Raw genomic sequence first — 15,440 nt, forward strand, 5'->3', positions numbered from 1 at the left:
CTCAATAAATAATGTTACCGTTAAGCAAGCCTTGAAATGAAAATTTACAAGCTGGCGGTCATGGACTCCTCATTTCCAGAGTCACATCACATGCCATTTGACAACCGTTGGTATAAACCAAAGTCTGGGATATATATTAAATACTGCTTTTCAGTTACGCCATGATAATTGAGTAACACTTATATATTCTACAGAGCTTATCTACAAGGAACGGGTAAGACTTTTAAATATAAATATATCCATTTCACCCTGTGAAATTTTGTGGCCACTTGTGAACCATGAATTAGGGACCCCAAAAACACAGAGAACAGTTTGGGATCTTCCTTGCGAAAACATACAACCTCCGTTAAATATTAAATATACATCTTTTACAAAGTTTGGGGTTATAAATAGAGACAATTTGCATAGGCCTCTGGAGAGACAGACTTATGGCTGAAGAGTAACGTGAAAGGAAGAAAACAACAACAACAAAAGAAAGATCAACAGTATCATTTGTCCATCACTCTCTAATTAATTCCCAGAACCGGAAGTTGGGCCTCTCAGTCATCTATTCTTCGGGGAGACATCTAAAGCAGGGGTCTCCAACCTTGGCAACTTTTAAGACTTGTGGACTTCAACTCCCAGAGTTCCTCAGCCAGCTTTGCTGGCTGAGGAACTCTGGGAGTAGAAGTCCACAAGTCTTAAAAGTTGCCAAGGTTGGAGACCCATGATCTAAAGGATACAATTTCCATCAGCAACTTTCCCGGACAGAGGAGACCATCGGCGCCATCAGGAGAGGTCACAGGCTCGTGCAGATCGAGGCTTGAAGAAGCAATGCACTTTTTTTTTTTTAAGAGGGTAAAACTGAGACTAGAAGAAGCAGCATCTGATGATGCGCATCGTTTGGTGCCTTCCAGGCTCTCACCGGAGCCTCCTGGACAGGAAAAGGGCGGGCAAGCAGCGTCATGGGACAGGACCGCGGCAACGACATGGGAGAGTCCCACTCGGGCTACGTCTTTGGTTTAGGGAGTCGGGAGTGACGGTGAAAAGTCAGGCCCCCCTCCCCGGGGCGAAGGGCCGGATCTCGGCTCTGTGGGGTGTCTTTTGCTGGCGTCAGGAGCTTCGAGGGGCCAGCCTGAAATCTCTGCTGCTCAGGAGCTACGATGGTTTGGGGGGTTGTCCTCTGCTTGGGGCGGAAGGAAATGGCCGGAGGGCGAAGTTTGGAGGCCCTCTGGGTCCTGCTACTCGGAAGGGAGAGGTTAGACACTGACTGGGGTTGTGCTTGGCCGCTCGGTGGAGGCACCAGGGAGTCTCTCGAAGAGCTTGCTGGAGGAGGCACTGGCGCGGTCTGCTTTGGGGCTCGGAGAGCTCTTGACATCTTTGGTGGCAAAGCCTGGTTTGGCCTGGAGCTGTGACTTTTTAGAGCTGGCGTGGCCTGCCCATCCTGCGCATTCAACTGGGCCGAGGGGGCAAGGGGCTGCGAGGCATTCAATTTCTGACCAGCGACGTCTTTCGCTTTTTCTCTGACCGTTTCATTCTTGATGGAATGTGCATTCGCCAGGGAGTTGTCATCGTTCCGCTGTGTGTTTAAAGTGCTTGGTTCATGTCCGCTGTCAGTGCCGGAGCCCAGGGCAGCGTGGTCGTCTTTGTGGCCAACGTGTTCCGGTTGGTCCTGAGGAGGGGGCTCACTGTGAGCCACGGTGGGTGATGCTTTTGCTAGTTTTCCCTGGCTGAGGTCTGCGGAATGGGGAAGGTGGCTGGAAGGCTGTAGTACTTGAGGCTATAGAGGAAACAGTACATGCCAATGGATTAGGAAAAGAAAGCATGGGAATCTTACTGGCATCTGCTTAAAAATTAACTTCTGTATTTAAAGCTAATGAGCAAAGGGCAAAGGAACCAATGTTTTCCATGCCTGTGCAAGGACACTAAAGGAATAGGCTTTTGCAGTCAAAATTCATGATTATATTTAGGTCTGTATGTAAATCTATACAATTCCAACACCCAACTGAACTCTTATTATTGTTCCTTAGTCACCTGTATTTTTGCCTTCTAGCCCAGAGGTCACTCAAGGAAACTAATACTAAAACAGAAGTCTCCAATCTTGGCAACTTTAAGACTTGTGGTCTTAGCAAAGCTGGCTGAGGAACTCTGGCAGTTGAAGTCCACAAGTCTTAAAGTTGACAAGTTTGGAGACCCCTGTACTAAAACATGAAATTGTATCAGCTAAAAACAGTTAAAATCAACTAATCTTCAAACTAGAAAAGGACAGGTAAAAAGGAGGCACTGGACTCTTTACCCTAAATGCAGTTAAAAGACTTTTCCTGAAGTGACAGTTGAAGGCAACTCCCAAGGCAATTATCCTCCATAGTTGGGGAGCAATGCAGCAACTGTACCAGTAAACAAATGTCGGAAAAGGAGGTCATTGTCTTCATTTGATAGGGTCTTTACTGGTTCAGATGAATTGGGCAACCCCTCCAAATATTTCATCCATTACTGCAGGGATCTCCAACCTTGGCAACTTTAAGACTTGTAGACTTCAACTCCCAGAATTCCCCAGCCAGCTATGCTTGAAGTTTAAAGTCTTAAAAGTTACCAAGGTTGGAGATCCCTGCATTAGAGTAGAAAAACTGGCCTATTCCTATTGTTTTATCACAATAGCAGACGTAACTGTGCCACAATTAAATGCTGTATAAGCAAATGTAACCACATGAGCACCGTCTTCCCAAGATCCATTGGCTAAAGCTTATTATTTGCAAGAATATGTTGATTTATTGGATTAATCGGACGTTGAAATCTCCATAAAGTCTTTGGGTTCTTCAGCTGTTAATAAATGGTAGGCTTAGTTAGAAGGTTATCTAGGCTGGCTTATATTTCAATGCAGAGTATACAACCTGGGATTACTACAGTAGTCCTGTTTCATGATCATTCTCTCTCAGAAACGATAACGAGTGTAAGGAAAAATTCCATAACTTGGTGAATGAGTAAATAGGGTTCAGGCCTGAGAAAGGTCTCTCCCTCACAGTTTTCACAAGACAAAACAGACAGTAAGCTGCATCATACGTTCCCTGTGTTTTAGTCTCATTTTAGCACTGTACATCCTGAGTTAATTGACGTGGCCTGATTTTAACAGATATATTTTACTGTTTTCTATACACAATGTACCCACCTGCATAGATGTGATGTTAGAAGACATGCAACTGTTGCAGATGGCAAATACAGACCAGAGTGATTTGTAGACAGAAAACATACAACACATAAAACACAAACTGCCCTCAACATACAACAATCTCACACAATCCCTCTATTTATATCAATGCCTGGAGGCTTTGAGGGGTATTATTATTTTTTACTGATGTAAAAAGGGCTCTCTTCCATTTCAGGATTTTAAGTTACCCAATGGAGGATAATAAAATAGTTATTCAACCCCTTTGCCTCATCATGGACCAGGCAGCGTTACACACAAATACAAAGTGATTTAATTTTTCTACAGGATGATCCTTTCTTACCATATATATCTACTGAAGGATACCTTCCTCTTTATATTATAAAATACCACCACCACTGAGGGGTGACAAAATGGAATTTGATCAGTACAAGAAAGAAAATTATGTACTAGTATTTGACAGTAAATGGGACGGAATAAAACAATTATTAAAACTGAGAATTAGATTACAGCAAACCTCAATTTATCAAAAGTTCCCAAAAAGAAAATACATTAAAATGCTGCAACGTAAATGTTATTTATATGTTGAAAAACAACAAAAAACAAAAAACTGTAACATATGCCTCATTACTCATAGTCTTACACAAATATGTGAGTTAGATCCTGTTCTTCTGCTTTAGGAAAAAGTGTGCCTAATGTAACTAAAATGAAACTGAACTAGTTATTAGTGTAATATCAAAAGGAATTCTAAGCCTCAAAAAGGTTAGAGCTGACTTTTGCCTAGTAAAATCTAATTTTGGGAGGAGAGAGAAGAGAGGAGAGGTCAGATGCAAAATTTTGACAGATCCAACATCAAGTGCAATAATTTAAATACAAGTTTTTAAATTAAACAGCCTTCATTTCTAAATAAAAATGGGACAGGTTTACACTCAGTTTCACAGATTGTTCAAATAGAAATCTATTTAGAATTTTTTTCCTCTCTCTTCTACTTGATCTACAAAACATTTCTCCTTGAAAGAGAGAAAGTCAGAGACAAAACTAGTTGACTCACATTTATAGAGTTTATCTTGGAGGGAGAATTAAATAAGGAAAAAAAAACATAACTGGATTAATTTTCTCTTAATGGACAGTGTGTCTAATCGGGTTGGTGACAGGACAGCGGAGGAAAAGAAGGAAATAGATGAAAGGGTGTGTATAAGGAGGGGTAACCCTAGTTATCTCCCACTCACCCAGTTCTGAAAGCAATGGGGGGAAAAAAACAGAAAATATAGGCTCAGTTTTTCCAACTCCTCCTTGATTAAATCACTGCTATGAGTCACTTTCTACTTCTCTAGCAACTGAAAGAAGTTACTGCAAGTTTATATAGAGAAGAAAAGGAAATCTTGCTTTCTGGGTATGGTGGAAAAATCTGTTTTTCAGCTCCCATCATGTTAAAACAGATCTTGTTTCATGCCAGGAAGGAACACACCTCCTTCAGCAAATCCTTGCTGCCCAATTGGTCAAATTACTGTCCCAAATGCAGAAACGTGCACCTTCTCCTTGTGACTGCAGAATCCCTCCCAAACACTATTTTAATCCAGTGATTAAATTCACAACCCTGGTCAAAAATAGCCATGGAACAAGAACTGTCAATTCAGATAGTGGCGAGACAGTTGTGTCAACACTTGAGCTATCCACCGCATCTCCTTATTCAAAGTTTCGGTCTTCTACTCTAACTCAACTGGGAATGGTCTGGTTGCGCGGGGAGAGCAGCTCCCAGAATCCCATTGGCTAGGAAAATAAAGGAAGGATTGCTCTAATGCAGGAGTCCCCAAACTTGGCAGCTTTAAGACTTGTGGATTTCAACTCCCAATTCTGGGAGTTGAAGTCCACAAGTCTTAAAGCTGCCAAGTTTGAAGACCTCTGCTCTAATGTGTTTCTCAGTTCCTTTATTTCTATGGAGATTCTCAATCACCCACATCATGGTTGTCCTAAAGGTGCTTTATCCAAAAGGCAACTGGACTTCCTTGGGTTTTTTTTTTTTCTTTGAAAACATTTCGCTTTTCACCCAAGAAGTTCGAATTTCAGTTAGAACTGAAAAAGCTTCTTGGATGAGAAGTGAAATGTTTAAAAAACACACACACACACCAACAAGACAGTCCAGTTTGAAAAAAGCATATTGGGGACTTGTAGACTTTATTACGCAACAATTCATAGAATAGACCTTTTTTTCACAGTCATGGTTCTCGACTAAAAGCCTTTAATGTAAATAATTAGCAAGATAGCTTTTCTTATAATTAAGCTGGCTATCTAGCCCATCTCAAAACTTGATGGCTTGAAAACAGCAAACTGGTTTTGGTTGGGTCCAAATGTGGTGAAATGGTTGGAAGATGCTGAGTGACAATTTATCACATTAGGGAATGTGTCTGTTTTTCTATCATACTTCTTCTTGCCTTTTGAAGCTAAGTGATCATTATATGAATAGGAATAAATCCAATTCAGGGCAACTCCTGAGAAACCAGGCATCAGTGTTTATTTAGATCACAAAAGTAATCTAAAAGCAGTCAAATATATACAGTAGTGGCCAAAATTGTGGAAACCTTATGGGAAAAGTGTATTTTTGAGGTTTGATGGCTAATAACACCACTTTTTTTTTTTTTTTTGAGTTTCAAGATAATCCTATTCCACTGCTGGAATGGCCCGGGAATAGCCCAGACCTTAACTCAATTGAAAATCTATGGAGCCGACTGAAGAAACTTGTTAGTCAGAAGTGACCCAGCAATAAAACCCAGTTCATAGAAGCCATCGTTCAATCTTGGTTTCACATTCTAACAGCTGCAGAACTAAAAGACTTGGTTCACTCCATGGGAAGACGTTGTAAGGCCATAATTCATGCTAAAGGTGACCCAACAAAGTATTAACTAACATGGGGATCATTTTAGTATATCTCGTTTTTTCTACGTGTTTCACTTTTCTTCTTTATACTGTAACTGCTATTCAAATAGCAAATCCTTCATAAAACTTATTGCATTACATTCTTGTTTAAATTATCTCTCCATTGACATATAATTTTATGGTACTACTCCCCAAAAAAGTGGTGTTATTAGCTAGTTTTAGAAAAGACACTTTTCCCAAAAGGTTTCCACAATTTTGGCTACTACTACTGTGTGTGTGTGTGTGTGTGTGTGTGTGTGTGTGTGTGTGTGTGTGTGTGTGTAGTCCTTGACTTACAACAGTTCATTTAGTGACCGCTCAAAGTTTAAAAAGCGCTGAAAAAAAGGATTTATGGCCATTTTTCAGAGTCATGATCTTTGAAGCATCCCCGTGATCACGTGATCAAAATTCAGATGCTTGGCAACTGGTTCATACTTATGACGGTTGCCGTGTCCCAGGGTCATGTGATCCCCCCTTTGTGACCTTCTGACAAGCAAAGTCAATGGAGAAGCCAGATTCAGTTAACAACCAGGTTACTAATTTATCAACTGCAGTGGTTCACTTAACAACTGTGGCAAGGAAGGTTGTAAAATGGGGCAAAACTCACTTAACAAATGTCTCACTTAATGACAGAAATGTTGGGCTCAATTGTGGTTGTAAGTCAAGGACTACCTGTATACAGTATATAAAAATAGCAATTGCTCCTTTGGAACTTTTGACTGTTTTGCACATCTCTGACAATGTTAGTGAGCCTCATGTAGGTCTATTTAATACAGGTGGTCCTTGGATTATGACTACTTGTTCAGCATCCATACAAATTTATGATGATGCTAAACAAGTGTTATTTATGACTGGTCCTTGGAGTTCCGGCCATTGCAACATGCCTGCGGTCACGTGATCATGGTTTCTGATATTCCCTGCCAGCTTCCCACAATCAAAATTGATGGGGAGGTTGCAAGAAGTCAGAAGTGAGGTCCCTGCTTAATGACAGCAACCAAGGCTGCCAGAACTGCTGTTGCTAAGTGTCGTTGTTAGGTGACATTGCATTTTACAATGGTATCGTTTCATTATGGCAATTCCAGTCCCAACTGCTATTGTAACTCAAGGACCACCAATATATCAATGGAGTGTCAGCTAAGAGTTACTAGCAAAAGTTGTGACTCGTTTCATTTGTTAAAAAAATAAAAGTTGTCCAACATCTGAGGTGGTGATCGATCGATACGTAAGAAGAATTTTATGGAGGGAGTTCAACCATTTTGAGAGATGCACGACCAGAACTGCTTAGTTAAGAGAATGAGCCTCTTTCCCACCAAAATTGTATTTGTCAGAATCAAGCATGTACTTTAGGCCTTCTGCTTTTGTAGCAGGGAGACAATCCCAGGCTTCCTTTAATTTGTGTCCTTTAAAACACAATTGACCTATTTGGAGCACTGGAATATTCCAATGGAGTTACTGTAGTTTAAAATTCAACTTAGGTGCAGCCAAAGAAGTCATATATCATTTTCAAAAGAGAGTATAGTGAAAGGATCTTTGGGAACATTTGTTACTGACGCTGGGAAAAAGCAGAAGGTTTTCTCGTACCCATTTCTCTCTCGAGATGAACTTTTATACTAAAAAAATGGGTACACAGAGAAGCATGGTCATATCCTGTGATGACTGCTTCCACATTAAGATGCTCCATAACCAAACATTTATGAACAAACAGATTCACCACTTAAATACCTTGACTTGAAACTACTTCAAACCTTGTGTAGGTTCACATATAGTGGAGTGTATGTTCGTATATAACAGGGGTCTCCAACCTTGGCCACTTTAAGACTTCTGGACTTCAACTCCCAGAGTTCCTCAGCCAGCTTTGCAGCTTTGCTGGCTGAGGAATTCTGGGAGTTGAAGTCCAGAAGTCTTAAAGTTGCCAAAGTTGGAGACCCCTGGTATATAATTTTGCTTAAAATACAATTTAAGCTTCTCAATGATAAAATAAACTCAGAAGGAATCTGGTTGACATCGTTTCTGATTAATAAATGGTTATTCAAAGACCTTTGAATGAAATTGGTGAGTTGGACATTAGAATTCTTTTTGAGTCTGGCAATATGTGTATGGTAATACACCAACACATCTCTCATCCTAAAATGTTTTCAATTTTCATTAAAAACCTCTTTCCTTTTCCTATTTACACAGTGAAATGTATGTATGTATGTATGTATGTATGTATGTATGTATGTATGTATGTATATATGAAAAAAACAAGACAAGAGCATGCACAAGTGTGATCTGCATGCACCATGCAGAAAGCAAGCACAACGGTGAAGACACAAAAGGAGAGGTCGGGAAAAAAATCTAAAGTTGTACTGTACCACGCTTTATCACAGAAGTAATGGACTAACTCCTCAACTCCTTGTCAATAGCACAATAGGAAGCAGAGACAAAAAAGAAAAGACAAGGACAATGATATCAGAGGGCCGAGACACAGTAATGAGCCACTGCCATGATTAAGAACATCCTCTTTACACATTGTGATAGTCACAATGCAGATTCCCCCAGTGTCAAAAAGGCAAACGGAGGGCATCTTTTAAATGCAACCATACCTACTCACCTTTATCCAGATCTCAGTATGCAACTATATCCGGTCATCCAATGGATCCTGCCCTCACATCTTGCTCTCAGGGGCCATCACATAATTTTATTATGTCCACCAGGTCACAAAGCTTCAGTGGGTTATCCTATAAATCCATATCCCCGTTTGTCTTTTTCCCACTAAAGACAGTCTATTTCTGTGCTTCATAATTTTCTAAAGTGTAAGCATGTCACTCGGCTTCAAATTGTCTTTGGATAACTTCCTAATTTCTTGAGCTAAACATCTGCCATGCTATAGAAGTTCTTGAACTACAACCCACCCATCAGCCTCAGACAAAATGGACAATATGGGGGAGGGGGGCTGGATTTTGTAATTCCTACGGAGTTTTCACTCTGCCTTTAAAGTTATGCAAGTTGAAAAGCTGCTTAATGGATGAGCTCTCTCAGCAACCGTAACATACAAGAGGCTAAGGATCTCTAATGAAAAGTTGTAAGTTCTCATGATGCTCTATTTTATTGGAATCAATTTTGCATGGCAGTGCTGTTCTTCCTGATAAATTTTAATAATATTCACAACAAATACAGCTGATAAAATTAGGATCTCCGAGATAAGGGCATCAAAGCACCAATAGGTCCACAGATGCCTCCTTAGCACTGGTTCAAGGTCTCTTTTCCAAATTTTAAAAAATATTTTAAAAATTCCCTTTTTAATGGAAATATTGCAAACTTCAGCTTACTGTTTTTAAGAAATAAAATTAAAAAGGTGGGACGCTCCTTGAAATAAGGAGGAAGTGATAGGGAATTTTGCTGTCTTCCTTTTCTCTCTGGTGATCCTGTCACTGGATATATTATTTCTCTTAAAACACACCACTGGAAGGCCATTTTAGCTTCAATTCTTGGCTCTCTAAAATTTCCCAAAATAGACCCCCAACAACAGCAAGCCAATAAGGCCAGTGGCAAAGATGCTGTTTTTACACAAGCAAAAAGCCAATTCCCCATCCCTAATCAAAGGGCAGTTCTCAGTTTAAATTCTGTTTCTAATTGTGTACCGTGTTTCCCCGAAAATAAGATCCTGTCTTATATTTTTTTGAACCCTAAAATAAGCACTTGGCCTTATTGCCATGCGCTCAAAAGCCTGATTGGGTTTTATTATCAGGGGATGTCTTATTTTGGGGAAAACAGGGTAAACATCAAGAATAGTACTGTGTCACCTGAAAGAAAAACAGAATCTAAAAGGCTGAGTAGCCTAAACATTAAGTGTACGGTTAGGTGGCAAATCCCAGCCAACCTTGTCTGATTCCCCAAATTTAAACAGGGTTCAGGCCTGGCTGGGATTTGATGAAAGTCTACCAGAAAACCTGAGAGCTACACACGAGTTTGGGATGTTGGAAAAACACAGCAGAACAGCAGAGGCAAACAATGAGAAATCTCTGTTGCCAACAAATTGTAGATTTTTTTTTAAAAAAAGAACAGCTTTATATTACTTTTTTGTGGAATGAGAATCATTTTAGCTACATTAATAACTGTCTTTTTTTGTTTTTGTTTTTGCAGATGTCTTTGTAAGTCGATATATTTATCTACTATTACATGTGTTTCTTTTGCTTTATGTATTTTTGGTTCACTTGTTCCAATACAGAAGCACTGACAGTAAAATAAAGAATGATGATCAGTCTAATTGCCGATACAAAATATTTCAAATTGTTGTTTTTAGCCAAAGAAAACCTATTTATAATCAGGATATGGCTTCAGTTAACTGGAACCCTTTGGAGACATTCATACAGCTATTCAAATCCTTCATATGGTCAGATCCAAATGTAATAAAATGGCCGCCTCTATAGCTCAGTTCCCAGATTTTGCTGTATACAGCAAGGCATCCAAGCTCAGGAATGGACTGTGAAAGGATCACCACTATAATGATCACCCCTATGTAGAACTTCGAAAAAGACTGGGCTTTGGGCAATTCCCAGATTTTTAACCGTTAATCCAGGCTAACTAGTTGCTTAGTTAACACTTCCTTGGAAATATCTTAAACAAATTCTATCAGCTGGATCTGAATCCCTGACCATCAGGATTTGTTTTGCATAGCTGTTTCTAGTTAGTCTAAATCCATCTGTATAGCACAGGAGTGTCAAACTCAAGGCCCCGGGGGCCGCATCCAGACCATGGGGTACTTAGATCTGGTCCGCAGGGCCGCCCTGGAAGCAATGAAGGACCAGCTGGAGGTGCTTCTGCCAGCGAAAACAGGGTCTCGAGCTCCGTTTTTGGCTGTCACAGCCTCCTGCAATCCTCTGCCAGTGAAAATGGCAGAGGGTTGCAGGAGGCCGTGGCAGGTGAAAACGGAGCTCGAGACCCTGTTTTCGCTGGCAGAGCACTTGGGCCGCCACAGGCACCCCTGACAAGAGTGATGTCGAACTGGCCATGCCCCCTCTGGCCTCGCCGCCGCCCCCCCTCAGGTCAAACACAACCCTGATACGGCCCTCAATGAAATGAAGTTTGATACCCCTGGTATAGCAGATCAGGAAATGGGACAACACTCCATTGGAAACCATGGTCTAAGGCTGATTTGTAAGTCTTGGCTTGTGTTTAACTATGGAAGAAACATAATCTTGCTAATTGGTAGAGATGAAAGCCAAGGGAAACCAAAAAAAGCGTATTAAAGGCTTTGCAGACTTTGTTGATTCTTTCTTACTGAGGTTCCATATTCTCCATGTTGATCTTCTCCTTCCTAAACTAGAGGTGGAGAAATTAACCTCCAAACCAAATCTATACTCTCTAAATCCTTCTTTCCAAAAGGGCACACACATAAAACTGATGCAAAAGCAAAACATTAATCCAGAAACCAAGCACACCTGCTGGAAATCTCTCTCTTCCCCCCCCCTCTCAATGATTCTATTTGTTTGGAAAACTCCAGTTTGTTCAACAAATTGTGGTTAAAATAAACATTATAGTTTAAGCATGACATATTAATTCATTTCTCCCCATACTCTGAAACTCTTTTCTGTACTTAATTATAACAAACAAGTTCATTAATATTGTGCACTATGTCAGGTATTGCTGACAGTTGCCATGGGTGCCCCATAATGAGTTAACATGGTCTGATATAAAACCCTGAAATAATGCAAGGGTGACTCAAGGAATACAAGTTGTTAAAACTATAAAAAAACTATATTTCTTGGTTTTCACATTTTAAACCATCTGACTTAGTTCTTACTTTGGAGATCAGTCTTCTATAATCTGCATATGTTAAAACTCATTAAGTCTGCCATAAGATTTTGTTTTTTTTAGGTTTTGCAAAACTGCAGTGTTGCTTTTAAAATTTCCCTTGTAATAATTAAAGAATACACAAAAAATTATATTCTCTATATCAGAACACTACAAATGAGCAAAAATGTTGTTTCTATGGTGCATTAACAAGAATACGAAAAAAAATTCCCATTTTAGTTCAAACAGTTACAAGTTAATAAGTAATATTAATACAACATGCAGAATTGAAAAAGCTGCTTCTTAGCTGTTACGTGCTTTTTTTTTCTTTCTTTTCTTTTCTTTTCTTTTTTTTTTTTTGAGGAAAGACCCCTTGGAGAAACATACACATGTAGCTAGAAGCCAAGCTTAATTCTCCAAAGAAAGCAATGTGTCATGTATTATTATTAAAATATGGTTTGCCTTGAATGTATCTACACAAATATTTTGCAAGGAAATTGGGGTGGTGGGTACACATGCCAATAACATGGACGAACACAGCCACACATTTCAAAAAGCCACGGGGAGGGGCAGGAAGCAGGAGGGCAAGCAAATTATAGTTTGCAGGAGAAAGAAATAAAAAACTTCCAGACCGATTTAAGGCCCGTTACAAAACCGTTTTCCATCCAGTAGTCAACAGAAGTTTTATAGCAAGTGAAGGAGGCAAAGGGGTTAAGGATTGTCCCATGTTCTTGCAAGGGAGAGCAGAGAGAGCGAGAGCTGAGCGACGGGGGGGGGAGTGCGTGCAAGGGGGAAACTGCTAGTGGAGCAAGGGTTGGGGGGACAGGGGGGTGAGTGAGGAGTACAGACTCACTCTGTCTGCGCTGCGGTGGAAGAGTCCGAGGAATGCCCTGGAATGAGCCCTGCCAGGGAGAGAAGGAAGGAGCAGAAAGACCACTCTGTGCGGAGAAAGACGGGGGAGAAAGAAATAAAATAAAACACAGAACCAGGGGGAAAAACCAGTACCAAAAGCTACATTGTTCCTCTTCTCTTAACGAGAAAAAGCTGCAATTCTAACCATCCCAAATGAATCATTGGATTTGCCAAGCGTCCTTCGACCACTCTCTTTATTCCAGACACAGACCCGATTCTATTAGCTCATGATAAGCAGAGTTCGGGGGGGGGGATTCACCCCCCCTTCTGAATTTTCACTTTTTTTTTTTTTTTTTTTGCTTCTGAATGTTATCAAGAGCCTCACAAGGGTCCTACGTATGCATAAAAAGGTTGAACGGAAAGCAGCATAATTAAAATTTAGTGTCTGGCTGCGTATATTTCATAAACAAAGACATTCAACAATACAAGTAGTGCTCAGGTTAGGACTATAGAGGAGACTGGACAATTTGTCATTTAAGTGGTGTGGTTGTTACATGAGGCATCACGTGACTGGTGGCCATGGGACACTGTGACTGTCATAAATGAATGAGGGTTGCCGAGTGCCCAAACCACAATTGTGTGACCATGGGGATGCTGCAACCGTCTGTGTGAGGACCAGTTGCAAGTTACTTTTTACTGCAACTTCAAACAATGGTTGCAAATCAAGGACTACCCTTTACATTTTAACATATCACACAACCAACTTGATAAAAATTGCTGGGATCTTCTTTTAATTATTTCCAAAGATTGTTAGCTCAACGCAGAAACTAAAAATAGGGAAATTAAAAAAAAAAACAGGACAAGGAATTGCAGAAATTTTAGTTATTTTGAATGAAACTAATAATTAAATGGAGGTAAGTAGTTTCACCCACCAGGAAGGTCCCAAGGAAACGTATGTCAAATATTTCAGTAAATCATAGAATATACAATCAAGTTAAAACAATGTATCCAAGCAAACTTTATAAGTTTCAGAAATCTGGAAAACAAAAAATAATTTTCACGGAAGAAAATTCTATCAGCAAGGCCCCAGGACTAAGAATGCCCCCGTCCTGGCCATCTCTCATTTCTGATAGGGGACCCCACAGTAGAGTTAAGAAGACAGGATAAGTCCCCTGAATATAAATCTTTTGAAAGAAGAGGTCTTCACAGCAAACAGAGTCCCTTCTTTGGATTATTAAAGAGCTGTATCTTTGCCCAGGCCTGAATAGCAGCTACTCTGTAAGCTGCTTCTACAAGAGTCTCAGAAGCAGTTATTCGTTTCTGCTTGAACGCATCTAGAGTTATCTACTCTCTATCTCGGTCTTTCCATTACTAAACTGCTTTTACTGTCAGGAAAATTTCTCTGGCTTTCAGCTGAAATATGTTTGCACACACACTGTAGACTGTTCCTGATCTCTTCTGAACAACATCTCTTTAGGAGTTGAATCTTAACTGCCTTCACAAGGCTAACCTCCACTTCTATCACTGTCTCCTTGTAAGACTTAATTTTCTGGAGCTGACTCTCTAGGTTGATCATTTGTGCATCCCTTCCTGTTTATTTAAACCAGGGGTCTCCAACCAAGTCTTAAAGTTGCCAAGGTTGGAGACCCCTGGTTTAAACTCTTCTTCCAGTGAAGTGTCTGGAACTGGACGCAGCACTTAAGAAGTTTGACTTCTACAGAAACTATTTTTTCGTACTTTAGAAAGTATAATTTAATAACACCCCAAAGGTCAGATTCCTGACTCATTCAGTTCATAATTATCTAAGTTCTTAGATCCTTCCTTCACCTCTCCTTTTTTTTTTTTTAAAAAAAAATGATTTATATGCCGCCCTTCTCCGGAGACTCAGGGCGGCTTACAATGCTTTTAAGCAATAGCCTTCATGCTTTTGTATATTTATACAAAGTCAGCTTACTGCCCCCACAAACTGGGTCCTCATTTTACCTACCTTAGAAAGGATGGAAGGCTGAGTCAACCTTGAGCCTGGTGAGATTTGAACTTGCAGTAATTGCAGACAGCTGGTGTTAATCACAATGCTATCAGTCTGCTGACCCACCAGGCCCTTCCTGAATCCTCTATTAATGAATTTGTTTTTTATTTCTAAAAAAGAGTAACTTGTCTGATTAAATGTTGTTATTTTCAGTCTTTTCCCTAACTTTTCAAAATCATTTAAGTTTGTTTCTTCTTGCCATCTGCGAATTTCCTTTCTTTCCTTCACGTCCTCATTTAATACAGTAACAGCAGCCTGGGACCACCCTTGGTATCATCTCACTCAATATTTCTTTCAATAAAAAGGATAATTTATGAAAACATACTGAAAATGTTTGTCAAGCTTCTATGCATCCAACTAAAGTTATGCCATCCGCCCGCACTTAATAAACTTGCCAATTGGAATAGGATTAATTAAATTTCTCCAGATTTATCTATCAGGTGCAACTATAGCTTTGGTTGTTATTTGGAAATTCTGAGCATATTGTTTTAAAGAACTTAAATACGCGTATTTACTTCTATTTCAGGAATTAGATATATGTGTTTAATATATTTTTAAAAATACTCAGAAGCATATTGATTTTTTTTGGTGGAGTCTACCTTTTGTGTAAATCTCCAGGTGTAGTTATTGGTATATGTCATTACATAAATATAATTAATAAATAAAAAAATAAATGAAATGAAATGAAAAGATCTGGCTATATACATTTTCATGTTTTTCTTTCATCTA

At 39.8% G+C, this 15,440-nt stretch overlaps 1 protein-coding gene across 3 annotated transcripts in view; it reads right to left on the bottom strand.

The window, feature by feature from the left end:
- Positions 1-668: 668 nt before the first annotated feature.
- The window catches only part of CCSER2 (coiled-coil serine rich protein 2), a 46,134-nt gene continuing 31,362 nt past the window's right edge, over positions 669-15,440 (bottom strand). For 2 of the 3 annotated variants that reach the window (XM_070945824.1, XM_070945822.1), the window contains exons 9-10: positions 12,684-12,768; positions 1,580-1,759 (exon numbers count right to left, since the gene is read on the bottom strand). In XM_070945824.1, the coding sequence (XP_070801925.1) occupies positions 1,665-1,759; positions 12,684-12,768 (180 nt within the window). In that variant the 3' untranslated portion in view covers positions 1,580-1,664. Of the gene's footprint in view, positions 1,760-12,683; positions 12,769-15,440 lie in introns of all 3 variants that reach the window. The other variant, XM_070945821.1, reaches the window with a different exon arrangement.

This window comes from Pituophis catenifer, unplaced genomic scaffold (genome assembly GCF_029215685.1).
Source record: "Pituophis catenifer annectens isolate HBS135680 unplaced genomic scaffold, rPitCat1.0.hap2 SCAF_6, whole genome shotgun sequence".
NCBI lineage: Eukaryota > Metazoa > Chordata > Lepidosauria > Squamata > Colubridae > Pituophis > Pituophis catenifer.